The 17,891-nt window shown below is 36.9% G+C and overlaps 1 protein-coding gene across 1 annotated transcript in view; it reads right to left on the reverse strand.

Annotated features, from left to right (window-relative positions):
* The window catches only part of LYST (lysosomal trafficking regulator), an 88,985-nt gene that overhangs the window by 41,300 nt on the left and 29,794 nt on the right, over nt 1–17,891 (reverse strand). The window contains exons 6-17 of the mRNA XM_039707245.1: nt 15,622–16,654; nt 14,527–14,688; nt 13,731–13,881; nt 11,087–11,313; nt 10,293–10,359; nt 9,400–9,509; nt 7,847–8,270; nt 6,658–6,802; nt 5,708–5,881; nt 4,011–4,171; nt 2,313–2,503; nt 553–798 (exon numbers count right to left, since the gene is read on the reverse strand). Coding sequence (XP_039563179.1) covers nt 553–798; nt 2,313–2,503; nt 4,011–4,171; nt 5,708–5,881; nt 6,658–6,802; nt 7,847–8,270; nt 9,400–9,509; nt 10,293–10,359; nt 11,087–11,313; nt 13,731–13,881; nt 14,527–14,688; nt 15,622–16,654 — 3,091 coding nt within the window. The remainder of the gene's footprint in view (nt 1–552; nt 799–2,312; nt 2,504–4,010; nt 4,172–5,707; nt 5,882–6,657; nt 6,803–7,846; nt 8,271–9,399; nt 9,510–10,292; nt 10,360–11,086; nt 11,314–13,730; nt 13,882–14,526; nt 14,689–15,621; nt 16,655–17,891) is intronic.

Here is a 17,891-nt window from a genome sequence, read left to right on the forward strand (position 1 = left end):
TAATTAAGTTAACACCTTACTATTTTTTCAAATAGCCATTTTTCTTAGGATAAGCCTTTGAAGACAGGTGAACAGTTATCGCCAAAAAGCTCTCACTAGTCACTAAAAAAAAAAAAAAAAGCTCTGCACACCTTGTAGTTTCATATTCATTCATACTTGCATTGTGAATATCCTGTGGTTAAAGACACGCAATGAATTTAGGTGCCTCAAAGTCAGAGGCAGAAAAATATAATCAGTTCTAAAGCATCCCTAAAAAATCTCTATTGGTATTTAAAAGGCCTGTTTCTAAATCAGAATGTAACTCCATCTTACATACTGGCAATATTACAAAAACCATAATACAACAGAATTATAATTAAATTTCCAGTTTAAGACAGTCTGCATGATGCAGTCTTATGCTGCAGGTATTTTCCACAAGTTTTCTTTAACAGAAAAGCATCACATGCAGAGTAGAGCAAGGCAGCTACAATAATGTGATTTTCTACACAAGAGAAAAGGAACATTTTATGTGGGAAAACACATACACACACCCTACTCCTCCAGCCCCCTTACCCTAGCAAAGAGGAAAACAAATGCACCAGTGCCTCCAATTTCATGCAGTATGCTCTGAAGAGTTTTATATTCAAATGGCTGAAGTGCTTTTAGGTGATGGGAGTCCAACGCATTGCTCTGAACTTCTTTCAAGCTGAAAGGTCTCTGAGAAGGTACAGTTTTCACTTGACCTTTCAGTCGAATGACAGGCTCGTATATGGTGTACTGACCAGGGCAGCTTGTGGTATAAACAACAGCAAGACTCTCCTGAAAAGAAAGCAATTTAATTTTTCTCTAGAAATTTAACACAACCCCCCGCCCCCTGCCAAGGATGCAAAAAGCCAAACACAAAAGTCACCTAACAGCAAGTAGTAATAACTTTGGCAGTTCATTTCTACTTTACCATTAACATGCACTGAAGGTTGCATGTGGATGCATATACACTAAAGTGCAACAGGATTCCCAAATCTTAAACTCATGCAATAGCTAAAACACAGAAAATTAAGAAAATGCTAAGAAATTTCACCAAGGATCCCCCTCTCATCACCTTAAGAATTACATAACTGTTTTGCATAAGTTATTCACAAATTTAAAATAAAATTAGCATATAGAAGTATTGAGTAGAGTTTCCTTTTTTAAAATGGCAAATTCAAAATACTGATGCCTTTTAAAACCTTCTCGAGCTTTTTATTTTAACTATATTCTTTAATCAGCTTAGCCATAAGAGAAATTCAACACAGGTTTCATTAATGAAGAGACTTAAACCAAAGCTCATACAGAAAGTAACTAATTTTTTTTTCACAGAAATGTAAAATGATCTTATTTGGAAGGTTATTTAAAATAGAGAAATAATTTCATTTAAGGAGCTTGCACTTTCTGCAAAAGTGCAAAGATTGAGTTATCACTTGAGCACATGGCTCTTCCCTCTATCTGGTTTTCTTTAAGGCAAAATAAGCTTATAAATTGCATGACTGATTTGTTAAGCTCTTATCCAATTCATTTCTTCTTAACCTACTCAAAATTTAGTATCATTGTCTTCAAGGATCACATCCAGACAGAATGAGCCTTTGCCTACAGCTACAAAATGAAATCAGAAAAATCCCTCTAGTGGGAATAATTCATACAGCAGGAATTACTAGTGTATGAATTCCCAGAATAGAGCAGGCTTCAATGATAAGCAAGTTTTATTTTGTTGTTCTTCTAGCAATAGTATATTTACACTTGCACCTGGCAGGGCTGTTTCAGGCAGGAAAGATGAGAAAAGCAGTGCCTGCCAGCTGGAAAATTACTTTTCAGCCAAATGTAATACCAACTTAATTCCTCCAATACCTTAAAAGAATGAATCCAAATTCCTTGGTTTCCTTAAAGCCAGATAAATCCTCATTTCTCCTTTTCTCTCAGTTTTAACCTTAAAAGGTTAATTTAGCATCCTTGGCTACTTCTACACTAATGGAGGGAAGAGCTATGTATCCATCCTAAAGCTTTTGGAGGTACATGTTTACCCACTATGCCTTAATGTGTGTGATTTAAATTATTTATAGATGCTGGAACATCTAGAAATTTTCAGAACCCAACCTAAAGCAAGATGAAATGGTCACCCTGCGTGGAGGTCAGCTCCCATTAAAATAAGTAGGAAGAACCCTGCAATGATCTTCATGAGAAGAGCATTTGATCATCTCTGTTTTGATCAAATTAAGTACTTTGGGAACCAGCAGGAAACACACTCCCACTTTCTTAATCAGTTCTAAAAGATTAAGGACCATTTTTAAGTAGAAACTTACAATTAGAGGCCCAACATCCACTTCCTTTTTTGTCATGAAGAGCTCCTTAATTTGTTCACATTGTAGAATCTCTTTACTTATGTACTTCGAGCAGTCAGTCACTGTTTTGCCATATTTACAAGGCATTACAGATGTGAAGTCTGGGCCACATGTATATAAGTAAAATGCTTCCTCTGGTCCAATATTTGCACCTAAAATCCAGAAAATAATCTGTTAACTCTTTACTATACAATTAAGCAAAATTCATATATTGCCTAGTAGGATCAGAGACTTCAGAAGGAGTATCACCAACTGGATTTCTCAGGCTCTGATGATAAAACAATCAGTGCAGCCTAATGCTACACTATGTAGCCTATTAGCTACAGCAGATCAGTGACTTCTGACGCATCACAGGCCAGATTAACTCAGTGGCAAAGGCAACTGAAACCAAGTTAGGAAACTTACCTGCATGAACTGAACATCAACATGTCTGAATAATTTCACTTTTTAAAATTAAAAAGACATCTACCCAAGCCTCCTCAAAACTTTCAAAGCATAGCAAGATTACAGATACCAACAACATGCTGTATTGTCTTGGAGACTTGGGCAGCGACTGAGCAGCATGCAACAACAACAGCTCACTACAACTAACAGAAGGAGAAAAAACCCCATAGGAAGTACGAGACCAAATGAACCTTCCTCCATCTTCTGGGCAGCACATCTTGGGTAATCTACAACCTGAGAACAAACTCAAAAGAAGCATCCAGAAGGACTTGGGTCTGGTGTGTGGGTGCATGACAACTATACAGCAGCAAATCCAGGGCTCTCTGGATACATCAGTTATGGGGGTGGCAGGCACGTGGCAACCAGACCACATAGATTCTACAGGTTACATTTATGACAAGTTTCTCACCTATGGCCCACAAATACACATCTGCACACAAAGGACCTGCATGTACCACATATCCTGGGCAAACTGATCTCACTTGTGGAGCAGTCCTGACTGGGCCACATCATCTGAAATACCAGGTGACAAAGCAGCAGGGTTCCAGCCTTTAGCATTAAGCAAACACCCAGAAGTACTAGATAAGACTTCCCAAGGAAGGAGGAGAATTATACATCTAAGAAATCTCCAAAGTATCACTACAAGTTCCAGAAATAAGCTTGCTTAACTCGGAGCATTCAGTGGTTCAGATTTTGTTAGCTTTTTAATAGATTTATGCAATTTGAAGCTAGAAGGTTAGCAGTAGGTAAATGATGTCAATTTTCCAGATCAGAGACTGAGTGCTTTAAGGAAAAAAAAAAAATAGAACAAATATCACTGTCTCTCCATCCCCTACCTCAAGGTATTAGTTTAAAAAATTCTAAGAAATTTGCCAATTATGGCACTAAAGAGAAAGCAAGAGAATATGACAGAAGGTCACATTAGGGAGTATCCAATATTGAAACATTTCATTCTTCCTGACATATTATGCTGCTAAAGGGTGTATTGCTGTTTTTGCTGTAAAAACTTGACGTGTTAAAAGACATTAAAATAAGCCATTGATTTTGGGGGGGAAAAGAGGAAATGAGCTGCTAAAGGGTGTATTGTTGTTTTTACTGTAAAAACTTGGCATTTGCACATTTTGGCATGTCAAAAAAGACATTAAAATAAGCCATTGATTTTGGAGGGGAAAGAGGAAATGAGCACTTATTCAAGAAAAAAGCATACAAAAGTACCATTAAATAGAAGCAGATTTCCAAGATCCCATCTACCCGACAATCGAAGCAGATCTTCTTGGGATGATGTGCAATGGCCAATCATGCAAAATGTTTTGTTACTGTCAGATGATAAGCTTGTTTTCCTTGGTAGTGCAAAATCCAAATTAATCTCACATTGCCTGAAAATACATATAAACAAACAAGCTGAAATATTAAGAAGTGATCAAAATTGCTATCTAAGATATTCAGCTGAGGTTTAAAATTCATTTAAATATTCAGTAGGTGAGAAGCCATCCTGTCATCAACAATAAATTACTGAAGTCCTCTTCAACTTCCAGGCACCTTAAAGCTCAGTAACATAAGATATATGCATTCCAGTACTGCACAGAACAGATGAGTCGAGTCCCAGATAGGGCTGCCACGAAATCAAGTTTTCCTAGCTCTGAAATACCATCCTTCTTTCCCCTGACCTCAAAGAGCAAATGGTATGTAACACTATACACACTTCTAAAATACCACAAATTTTCAATCATTCCTACTATTCCTAACAAAGTCCTTTGAGTATCCTAATGCACATCATGAAAACCATGGCTCCCAAATGCTGGAAAACACCATGTTGAGGTTTTTCAATCATTTCTACTATTCCTAACAAGTCAAAGTCCTTTGAGCATCCTAATACACATCATGAAAACCATGGCTCCCAAATGCTGGAAAACACCATGTTGAGGATTTGCTTGGACTAGGAAACATTGTCAGAACTGGTGCACTGTACAGCCACAGGCAACAAGCCTGATGCTTTCAGAAAGCATCCAATTAACTTCATGTGCCTTTACAGAAACAGACTGACTGGACTGTAAAGGTCATTCAAAGCTTCCTGAAAGAGCCTCACTATTAGCAAACTAGCAACTAAATCTATATATAGAGAGGCCTCAACAACTACATGGGGAGAACACTGTAGTATTTTCAGCTTTCCCCTATATCTCCATATTTGGACTTAATTGAATACCAGCATGCACAGGCTTAACACAGCCTTCACAGATTGGACTTAGGAAAAAAGGCTAAAGACTGTGATATTTAATAAAATCCTATTTCTCTAACCAGTGAATAATTCATCCAAGCACAGGCCTACTCAACCTAGTATCAGGTACCTCATTTAGGAGCATGGACCTCAACTTTGCAGTGGAAGTAGTATTTTGCACCATCAGGTCTTGTCTGAAATATTTTTTTTAAATCTTCTTCTCTATTCATTTTTCTCAGTGGAACAAAGTGACTGCATTTTCTCCTACTCCTCTTAATTCCTACTTCCAACAGTATTGCCTGAACTACACCTCCTTAATTTGAATTCAACCAGATACATTATGCCTACTGCTAACTTCATGCCATAGCTCATTTTGGATCTTACTCAAAATCTTATAGTACTTTCATCTTTCACTTATTTGTGATGAAGAAAACACTGATGTCTGCACTGGTCCATGGTATAAACTGATAATTCTCAAAGTAATCCATGAATATTCCAGATATTGCTAATATTCTAAAGAATTCCTAACAGTGTAACATACTGTTAGGAATTCTTTAGAATATTAGCAATATTCCTATCCTTCTAGACGAATACTCAACCTTTAGTTCAGCTTGCATCAAAATATCGCAATGTTTTCTTAACAGAAAATATCTTTAAAAGAAGATAAATATTTAGGTAGAACTAATGTGTTCTTTACCTCTGACCAGAAACCCAGAGCAACAGCTTTCCATGGAAATTTTTCTTGCCTTCTGGCTTCTGCAGGTATTTTAATGCCAAATGCTGCCACCTGCCCACAAGGAAAACATTCCCTGGAGATTCAGCCTGTGCCAGCAGACCAGCTTTCATCTCATCATTTGGATCCATGCACATACTATGTAAACAACAGAAAAGGAAAAATGAGGGTGTGTGTTTTCATATTTGCATTTTAAGGCCCGAATTTGCACATTTTGGCCTCAGTTAATTTGAGATTGTGTTCCTTAAATTTGACAGGTAATTTTTTTGATCACAGTTCTATTTTTAGTGTACTCAACATAAGGTAAGGAAATCATCACAACACTTTCACCTTTGTTATTTAACTTGTCTGCATAAATCTACTTACATTTAAGATAAAAATATCGCTATTTTAGAGAAAAGTTGAATTTAATTTACTGAAAAAATACAGGTGCTTTGAACACGGAAATAAAGTGCTCTAAAATTGCAGTTTTAGACTGCAATTTCAAGGACACTTAAAGATTATTTACAAGAACTAAATTAGTGCTAAAATGTGCTCAGAAGATTAAAATCAAGACTGTCCCAATACGTATTACACAGCAGCAATTTTCACAGCTGAGGTGTGAAAACCTACAGCTGCAAAATCTTTTCCATCTTCTCACATTTATTGTGTCATTTGATTAGAACTTGAATTGCTACTTTGTGGGCAGTTATTTATAAATGACTACCTTAAACATGCAAGGCCAGAGCTTAACAGTTGAAGCTGATTAACCTATAGATCTGTATCTAACACACTTGATGTTGCCTCATCAGTGTGCAAGATATCTCTAATATATAAATTAGCTGTCTACTCTCCATCAGTATCCCCTGCAAGTTGCTACTACAGGTAACAATGCAATATATCCACACGGCTGCTTCTGGACTAATACACCATACCGAAATATGAATGCTCCAGTGTTCAAGTCTGCCCAAACTTGGATCATCAGAGCTTTGGAGCCCAGTGAAATTATGTGAATACAGCCATCTTCAACAAGTTTGTCTCCAAGGCTTGCATATTCCATTCCTATAGACTTTGTTTCTTCTAGAAATATAAAAATATTGCAATTACAATATAATACAACAATGCCTTTCACAGTATATATCACGTGTGAAAAGAAACTGTTAAAGTACAGCATAGAACTGGGTTTTGTTTGGTTGATGTGGTTTCTTTTTTAAGTGGGTTGACTAATAAGCTTGATTCTCATTAGAAACCTAGGTCTCAAACAGAAATAGAGGAACTTAACACTAACTTAGCACTTTACATGTTTTTGTTTGTAGTATATAAATTCAATGAGCTGAATACACTAACAATGATGCTTTTGACATATCATATTACATTCCTATGTTAACTATCAGTGTGCACCAAGTAATCTTCATATTTTTCTTCACAAATCATGCTACCCTTTAAGCATGATCTGTATTTTCACTTTACCAAGCAAAAGCACAGACCTAACAAAAGCAGCTCTAGTGAGTTTCAAGGTTCAGGGTTGGGTTTTCCCTCCTTCTATTCAAATACAAGAGTAAAGGTATTCCAAGTGTTGTGAAATGGATACATTTTAAATATTGAATTTTCCCTTTACAAATTATAATCCAAAAGATTCTGCTTAAAACAGTTTGAGAGCAGCTGAGTCCCTACAAAAGTACAAGTAGAAAATTATTTTACAGCTATTGGTATTTACATGGTGCACACAACAAGGAAAATTAAGAAGTTATACTGAGTCAGCCTGAGGCTTGATCATCAACACATGAAATCAAATAAACTTGAGCAGTTTTTTTTATAACTACAGCTGCAGCATTTATTATTTTCATCATAACATGAAATAGCATAAAACTTACTGAAGTTACAAATTCAATGAGAATACTACATTTCTAAGGAAGCAGGCATTAATTTAATTCAAGAACTAGGGTTGGAAATGTTGTATCTCTAAGTATATGGTACAGTAGTCATAAAAAATCAGAATACTACCACTGCTGTTCAATATTGATCATAAAATTTCCAACTTTTGTATACAGTACATAGATTGGAATATTTGTAACCAGAATCCTTAAGTGCTACCTAAATAAAAACAAAATACTATATCCTCACCTGTGCTGTCAAAACTGTTCTCTCTTACAGCTATGAGTCTGCTTCTCCTCTTGACTTTTTTCCCCTTTTCTGTTGAATTTTCTGCTTCATGAGCATACTCCAGACGAAACCACAGTGAGACACTGAAGCCATCAGACATGTGTGGCCAGCAGTTTTGCCCAACTAAAGGCAAGTGAATAGGAGCTACATGCCAAGAAGAAAGTAGCTGGTGACTCAAGTTTTCACCATCTGCCTCTTTCTTACTCTGTGACAATTTTGCTCTTTTTAGTAGTCCAGCATTTTTATTGTTGGAAGTGCCAGCACATTTTTGTGAGGAACTGCTACTCAAATTTGTGCCATTCAGCAAAGGAAAGGCAAGGTATTGTAATGGATTCATATAAATATTAGTGTCTACGATTTTCAGTACACCCTTGAGCAGTACCTCCTAGAAGAAATAAAACAAATAAACGAGAAAAAAAGAAACTGTTTACACCATGTAGTCAAGTATCATACAACTAAATAGAAGCCTACTCCTCATTTAAACTTGGACTCATGTTTTTCCAAGAGAAGTGAGTTTGTATATCCAAATCTACACACATTGGCAAAGCATCAGGTAGCAACTTCAACAGATTGCGGCCCAACAAAGTTTTGGGAATTTAGTCTGTGCAGATCAGACTTCAAGTTACCATGCTTAGGAATCAGCTGAAATGCAGCAGGTGGTCATTGCACAACCTTATCTCATTTCTGTTATGTGCATAAAAAGACCTGTGTTTTGAGGCTGGTTAAGAAAGCACACACAGGCCACGACTTTGTTATTGCATAACAAGTAACAAAACTATCTGAGCCCTTAAGCCAAAAAGTTTCTCTTGCTATTTGGCTGATAATTACACACTACCACTGAAAAACTGACTTGTGATCTTTTGTTTGGTTTGGTACTATTTCACACTGCACAGTATTTTTTTTCTTTTCCCCTATTTGTATTTTTCTACAGACTCTCATAGCAACCAACAGAGTTATTTCAGCGGTATATCCTGCACAAGCAGTAGATTCCAGCATCACACCAACCAACTTAGGACACGTTTGAAAGTAATTGCTGCTGCTAAAGCACTCTCAAAATAGAGAGATGCCTTGTAACTTTAAAGGAATTGCTTCTAATTTTACAGTATTATTGTTCTGTCATTCATAACCACAATGTCAGACTCCTTGAGAGGATCCTTGGTTTCTTGTGCTGAAGAGTTCCCAGGACCAACACACCCTTCGCTTCTCATTTCCTCTTTCCTTTTCCAGTTTTGAGGAGGAACCCATAACCACAACATCAGTATCCTTGAGAGGTCCCTTGGTTTCTTGTGCTGAAGAGAGTTCCCAGGACCAACAAACCCTTCGCTTCTCATTTCCTCTTTCCTTTTCCAGTTTTGAGGAGGAACTATTTCTACAACCAAATTTTATTTGCTCTGATCAGTTCAAACATTGCTGGGCATCTCCTTATTTCCCCAAACTCTTGGGCACAAAAGGATTTGCTTTTTGCTTCATTTGTCTCATTAGACCTCTGAATTTTGCTATGTGCTACTCCATACCGTACAAGGTGTCTTCTCCAAAAATATCCTCAGAAGAAGAGTTAGCTCTTCTGAACAAGTCTGTGAACTCATCAAGGAAACTAGCAGATCTACCAGCACCACCTGACATGCTAAAAAGAAGGAGACAATAATATTGTTGAAATGGATTTTTTTAAGCTTTAAAAACTCATGTTCTATACTATTATGAAGAATGATTAATTTGGAATTTGAAGTGTTTTTCAAAACCATTTCAAATTAAGGAAGCAATAATAATTACAAGATGAATTCTAAAGAGATCCAACAGTACTTCCTGACACTATCGTTCAAAATTTCATTGATTCAATCAGTGCTACACTAGATTTTGTCCCAGCTTTGCAAAATGGAATGGAAGTCTGAGAACCAAGCACCTGCCTTGCAAAGGCTCTCCCCACAAAGCCACCATGGATCCAAGTCCTGGGTTGGGTTTACATCACCTCCTGCTGTGAAGCACCCTCATTACATGAATCTACCTTAGGGCAAACATTTTATCTGCTTCCACATTCTTGGATTAGCTAGCTGCTTTCCAGTTAGAAATAAAACTCAAGGCCTCATCAAGATATGGGTTATAAAGAAATTGGAAATACGGACTTACATTGTGATAGAATGTGAATTCATTAGCTGCTATTTTTTTCCAAGAAGTGTTTAACACTGTCACTAGTGTTTATGGTTTCAATATCATCTTCACATCTGCCAGTATTTTGTTAACTTATTTCCACTAACTCAGAAATAACCCTGTATCTACACTAGTTTTTCTTACAAGTTAAAAAAGTAGCTGCATAAATTCTCCCACCAATGGATTTCCTTTTGCACTGTTTGACTGTATATACATTAGACTTTAAAAATCAATATTTAATTTACTTGGACCTTTAACTCACCATGAAAACTGGATTCTGTTTGTGTCAATATATTCAGAAATCCTCCCAAAAGGTGTTTAACAGCTCCCTGTTGAAAATAATTGGTAAAATTAATATCTGAAGGATACTCCCCAGCTCAAAGAACTAAGAACTAAATTATTCTCATCAATTCCTGCCTAGTATAGATTTTAATGATAATATAGATTATTTGAAATTATGGCCTGTTTTTATATTTGCCATGAACAATCTTTTGTGTTCTGTACAGTTCAATTGCAGAAGAGAGACTTTGAATTTCACATCATTATCTTTTGCAGGAAGGATACTCAATTTAGTTTAAAAAAGGCAACTAAAAGAAACTCCAAAGGATTATGAGGGCATGACCATTTGCACAACTAACTTCTAATACAAAGTTATGAAGAAAAAAAGCATGGAATATTTTTCAGGTACGTGATTCGCAGTTTCTAAAAGTACATATTCAATAAAAAGTTTAGAATGCTTACATATACATACAAGCAGATATCTGCCCTTTTTTCCTTAAGGCCCTGACAATCATCAAATCTATCTATAGGGATTGAACAGGCTTGATAAAAGAAAGACACCTGCAAAACTCAATCTTTGTAGGACAGATACCTTTCAGTATGTTACTTAGCTCCCAGTAACTTAGATGCAATGCAGTTGACAACATCAGTCATTTACACTGTTTCATACTTTATCAAATCCCATAAAAAGTGAGAATATTCAAGATCACTATTAGGTATGATAAAATTAAAGATACACAACCGCTAAACTGTTGTCTCTGTTAATAACATTTTTACCTGTTCTATAAGGACAGTGGCATTTCTCTCCTTCTGATTGATGATATTCAGGCAGCTTTGGAATACATGAGCAAGCACATCTAAACTTGCATTACCAGCTGAGAGCAAGTTTAATTCTAACATGCAAATTTCAGGATACATTAATTCTCCTTGACTGATGTTTTCAGCCAGGCCATTAAAATAACCTGAAGCACCAGTACATCGTGGTTCCGCCTTTGCGTCTGCTCCTAAAAAGAAACCATATGTGTCTTACTGGAACTTGCTCAGCTGAATACAGTTGCATGATTTAAGCAGAACATCCAAGGACATATCTCCAACCTTTTCATAGGTACAACAAAACAAAAATCACGAGGTTATAAGCAATTCTCAGAAATTAGTGTAGTTTTACACTTCAGATTTTTCGATTTTCCTGCTAGAATGAAGGGCAAGGGTTAGGTTATAAGCAATTCTCAGAAATTAGTGCAGTTTTATATTACACTTCAGATTTTTCGATTTTCCTGCTAGAATGAAGGGCAAGGGTGCAGTTTCTCCCGTTACATGCTCTTAAACTATCTGGCTTCATTTCCTGGGAATTGGACACACATAGTAATGGCAAAATATGCAGTTCATGAAACACAACAGTAAAATCATTGTAACAGAGCCTCAGGTTTCTATCCAAACTTTGAGCCTGCCAAGAAAGGAGATAAATTTAAATAATTTCATGGTAAAAGGCTGGATGAAGCAATTTGTTATTTAACTCTGAAAATGCACATGGCAGAATATCTGCATGATAATCAAAGGAAAAAACCCAAACATGTAAGCCTCCCTGTTACATTTTGAAGAGACTTTAAAATTCATTATTTGAAATTATTTGGTACAGACATATGTACATGTAAATGTATCATGGAAATTTTTCAGATTAGCTTTTTATTCAGAAATGCTTTTAAAATATTATAAACCTATTGATAAAGCCTAGTTATGGAGGTAAACAGCAGCAGTTTGATGATTTGATTCTATTAAATGCTGTTGGTGTTCATGCTGATCTCATATCAGAACATAAGCACCCAGGTGTGCTCAGCACAAAGGAAAAAAATGAAAGCAAATTCATGTTTAAAATTAATTATACAAACAGAATACATGAAGATATGTGCACATCAATTGTTTAGAATAATGAGATATGTTGTATAACAAGGGGGCTATCAAGTCAAATGAAGCATGTGATTGGAAAAAGCCAAATAGTGCTTGACAAACCTGATCGCCTTCCACAAGTGAGAAACCTGCTGGGTTGATATGGAATGAGCAGTGGATGTCTACCTGAATTTCTCCAAGGCTTTCCAAAGTGTCCCACAGGCTCCTCTCAGAAAAACTGATGCATTAGGGTGGAGACAAGGGGTCTGAGCAGTGGGTGGGCACTGACTGCCTGGCTGCACCCAGAGGTGGGTGATAAATCCTTTTAAACTGGACACTGTCACAAGTGGGGTCCCCAGGGGATTCATATTGGGCCCAAGGGTGTCTCATATCCTCATGAGTGATCTGGGTGATGGGATCAATCCACCCTGATGGAGTTTGCCAATGATACTGAACTAAGTGGGGAAGTGGGCACTTGGGAAAGGAGAGCCACCCTGCAGGAAGGCCTGGATAGGCTGTAAGGTGGGCTAACAAGAGCTTTATGAAGTTCAGCAAGGACAAATGTAATGTCTGTACATGGGAAAATAGAATCCAGGAGTGCAACACAGACTGGGATCTGCCTGGCTGGAGAGCTGGACAGCAAGCTCAGCATTGAGTGAACGTGTGCTGCTGTGGCAAGGAAAGCCAATGGGATACTGGGCTGCATCCATAAGGACATCCTCAATAGGGATAAAAAACCTTTATCCCAACTCTATTCAGTGTTTGTCAGGCCACACCTGGAATACTGTGTTTGGTTTTGTCCCCACTACACAAAAAAGACAGGAGGAAAGGTTGAGAGAACTGGGCTTGCTTGAGAAAAGGCAGCTTAGAGGACATGTCATCACCATTTAAAAGGTGTCTACAAAGAAGGTAGACTCCCTTTTTACAAGGAGTCAATGGACAAAGCAAAGGGTAACAGGGATTTCTGGGGAAATTCCATATAGACACAACAGGAAAGTTTTCCCTATGAGAAATCAGACATTGGAATAAATCTCCCCAGAGAAGTGGTACATTGGGCACTTCAGATTCAGATGGACAAGGTGCCAGGCTACCTTGTCTAGATTGTGCTTTGTGAAAAAAAGTTGCACAAGATGATCCTTGGAGACCCTTTAAATCTGGTATTCTATAACATAATTAGACTATTTAATTTTCACCAGGTAGTTACAATCCTGAAGAAAAAAAATAAAACAACTGAGCATTGATTTTCAAAAAAAACTACTGATACATATCTCTGGTGTTTCTAGATCACAATAACACACTTGAACAACATGACTTTAGAGCAAGAGTCACATATACCAAAACAACCAAGACAGAACAATTTGTGTAACACTCAGTAAGAATATTTATCATCTTTCCATTTGTAACTCCATCCTACCAGAAGTAAATAGTTTATTATTTCCATTTATTAAAGGTGCTTGCACTGTTTTGGTACATCTCAAAAGACAAACAAGCTTTGCTATATCATAAAGCTTTGTATATTCAGAAAGTTCCCATTTACCTTCATTCTTGGTTTCACTATCATCAGGATTACTTTCACTATCTGCTTCATATCCTTCCTCTTCAGCAAAAGGTTTAAGACTACAGCATTCTTCAGTTTCTTCAGAAATTTCTCCAGGCTGTGACACGGGCTCCTTCTCAGTGTAATGGGTCTGTACAGTACAACCAAATAGACTGTCATTGGTCAGAAAAAAAAAAATCTCTGGATGAGAAAAGCAAATAATTTAGAACCGTCCAAATGCCTATTTTCTCCAAGCCCACTGGTGAAAAATTAATCATACACTTCCAAGAAATCTGAGATACATTAAAAATACTTAATTCTTTTGTAAAAACTAAATCTGCAAAGAGGGATTTTTCCTACTAACTACCTGATCAAAATTTTAGGAAGCAGCATTAAAACTGTTTCTAAATCACTATTACTACCACCAATAGCATGCATCTTGACATCCACTCAAAGATGAAGATGTCTACAGCCACTAAGGTCACTCAACATTCCCATTTGAAGCCCCTTCCTTTAAGAGTTCATCACACTGTTGTGAGATGAAAGAGTAAAGAGAACATCAGATTGACTGAGCTTGCTACTGTTTGGAGCACAACTTGTTTCTGAGCAGCAATTGTGGGGACCATATCAATAAGCAGCATTCCACTTTGGTATGAGAAGCGGAGATTTCATCTTCAACGGCCACAATAAACAAACACATCTAAACATTTCCTATCAGGTTTAAAAAGACACAAAGAACAAATTTGAGAAAATCTTGCATTTTTCAGAATGAGACTGTTTAGCTGGTGTTTCATACCTTTTCAATTTTTTCTTCAGAATGATCCAGATCAGCAGAAAAAATGCCCAATGCAACACGAAGCAGTGAATCAAAAAGAGGTTTTGCCAAGTCAGTTTCTATCACTTTTGACTGAGCAAGCTGCTCTCTTATTTCAAGTAAGATATCATCCACACAGGCATTCTGTGTTTTGGGGGAGAAAAACATTTTGATTTGTGTTACTATTGCTAACAGAAATAGTCTAGCTCTTTAATTTAAGAGCTTCTCCTTCTACCTACACTAATCTGACTTCTCATCTAAAACTGCCAGATTTCATCCAGTCTCTTGAAATAAGAAAGATTCATCCTATATGTCATGACAGATTTCATTGGAACCTGCACACTGAAAAAATCTGGCAAAATAATGCTATCTATAATTTGCAGGTCAAAGTGCTGTTTCAAAAATAAACATCTTTGAAAAAGTTTCAGATATGCTGTGCATTCAAACCACACTGCATTACTAGCAGTTGACAGAGTGACACGTCCAAGATCATAAAAACAGTGAATGTTCAAGACAAAACTCCAGTTTCCAGTTTGTTCCTGCACTTAATGCCTCCTGCTTTGCAATAAATTGCCAAGTAAAATTCAAGATAGTAATTAAAACATTAAAGAAAAGTGAAGGTGTCTTCTGTGAATTAACAACTTCTTGTAGAATACTAAATTATTCCACCTCTAAGACTTAAGGAATAATTTTTTCAGGAGTCCTTTCATTATCTGTGCCCTTCAGTAGTCCTTTATCAAGCACCATGCTCTGCTCAGAACCATGAGCTCTCAAAAAACAACATGAGTCACTAAGTATAATGGTCACATCTTGCCTACACAGCTTTCCTCCAGCATCCCTTTCATACACATTCTACACTGGATACTCTTTCTGAAAAGAGTACTACCCAAGCAGACCACTACTCTCACTACTAAGCTCATTATTTAGCTTACACTTTCAGTACTACAAAAAATATGATACCATAAAAACTACATAAAGTTTTTACCTCCCTTGAAGAACTTTTGAATAAATTACTGTTAAAATAATATTGTATGAAACAAATAGGAGCAAAGGAAGCTAGGGAAATTCGCACATTACCTGGTGAAGCATCTCCACTTCTGTCTTCTGCTGCATGGTGCTTGCACTGTGTAGGCAGATGGACAGCAGAGCTTCTAGAAGTCTGATGCCTTGGAGTGCCCACTCAGTCTCTTCCCTTGCAGAAGTCCTTACCCCTTCAAGATTGGCAACTGAAGTAACCAAAGCATGTTCCATACCCACAGGGCTGTCACAGGAGGCAGAGTCAGGCACCAGCTGCTCAGCCCCAGCAGGACTGCCAGAACTATCAAGCTCCAGTTGTGTCACCTCTCTACCTTTAGCCAGCTGAACAGAGTCATCCTTGCTGAGAAGCTCGGTTCGAGGACTCCCATGTGAACTTCTGCTGCTTTCACTCAACACTCTCTCCCTCTTTTCTTGCTCTTTTTCCTTATTTTTTGCAAGTTTCTGAATTATCAGGATTAGTAATCTCTGGCATGCTTCAAAGCCTCCAAGTCTATGGAACTGTCTCTGGAAAACTGAACTATACAAATAGATGCAACGACACATGGACCAAATATCTGCAGCCCTGTGAATATGTTCCAGAGAGGGCAAAGTAAGACTTTCCAGAGATAGATATGGTAATTTGTGGCCTAGTGGCTCACTAGCTGTACTATCATATCCTGAGGTATCTTCACACTCATTAGCTGAATCCAGATCACCATCAGCTTCTTTACTTATACATAAAAAAGCAACACAGAGGAACAGGTTTATTGTGTTGACGTGAATGTCTTGGCTGACAAACTTTTTCTTTTTTGGGTAAGCCTCCTTCAAGCCAGCATAAAACTTGCTCAGGCTTTGAGGAACTTCTGAAGCAGCATGCTGGCTACAAAGAGAAGTGGGCAAGTCAGACATAGATTCCTTTTGCTCGCTGTTCAGGCCTTCCAGTTCTGGTGTTGCTTGGTCTTCCTGCTGATCATCAAGGCAGAGTATCAGAGTCTCTAACACCTTCAAGGAATGGCTTCTTAATGTATCTAAGTAATTTAACTCAATCATTTGATTCACTCCATTACAACTCAGAAACAAGTCTCTAATTACTCTGCAAAAGAAAGCATAAGAAAGTTACTTTATAAATCAGCGAAAAACTCATGTAAGTCAGCAAGTGCTATAAATTACTGTTAAAGAGAAGAGAAACTTGTCTGCAGCACTCCAGGAAGTGCTGGAAGTGGAAAATTCAACTTTTTTGTGAGATTTAATGTAGGATGTATCTCCCTCTGAAATGCAGACCACAAAAATATATGATGTTCAAAAACTAAAGGTGGTTAATTAACTTTATTTATGACATTTACTCTTTAGTGGTATTTCCTTGCCCCAATTTTTTATTAGCAATTGAAGCTAGTAAGTCTGTTCAGTTATTTCACCAGAAAGCAGAGATTCCTTCTCAAATAAACTTCATGACATATTCCTAGCTGTCTACTAGGTGCATGGATGATGAATTTCAAATATATTCAGAAGTACCTTTCAAGACAACTGTTTGTGCAATTGTTATGCCAGCATGTCCAATATCAAAAAAACTTTCCATGTATTTGCTTCTAAGTCTATTTTTCCCTTCTTCTACTCTCCAAGTATTATATTAAGTTCATACAAAATTTAGGGTAAGGATCTGTAAGATTTTTAGCATACTATGTTTGCTTTAGATATCTACTTTCCTTACCTCCCATCTCCTTCCCACAGGATCAGATTTACTCTAATCAAGTTACTCTAGAACCAAATGGATCCTTTACTTATTTATTCCCGCTTTTGAGCCAGTTAAAAACATGACAATTTAACTTTTTTCTTTATCTAAGCATTATTTCTCTTGCCTCTTTGCCACTAAGTACACCTGCAAAAATTAATAGCTTTTAATACATTTTAGGTTAGGATAGAAGTTAAAACTGTATAACCTCTTCACAAAAGCTGGAGTACCAGTCTACTCTTTGTCTTGAATAACCCCACCAAATTCACTTCAGGACTCCAAGAGAAATGAAATCAGTCTTTCCTGGACAAAAGGACACATTCATATTATGTAAAAAGTTCCATAAATTTATTAAATCATTTTTAAAATAAATGTAACAATTAAAAAGAAGTATTTTATGCCTTGGGACAATGTTTGTCCCTTTTTTTGTGTTTTGGGGTTGTTTTGGTTCCTGTTTTTAAACTATGTTTAAATGAATAGGATTTTTTAAGTTAAAAAAAAGTTATTACAGGAAAAGTAAACATCAAGCCTTATTTTTGAAAGGTGATTTCCATAATGACCATTCTAGAAGGAAAAAGGAAACAGATCAGAAAACTATGTA

This window comes from Passer montanus, unplaced genomic scaffold, assembly GCF_014805655.1.
Source record: "Passer montanus isolate IOZ18808 unplaced genomic scaffold, ASM1480565v1 scaffold2, whole genome shotgun sequence".
Taxonomy (NCBI): domain Eukaryota; kingdom Metazoa; phylum Chordata; class Aves; order Passeriformes; family Passeridae; genus Passer; species Passer montanus.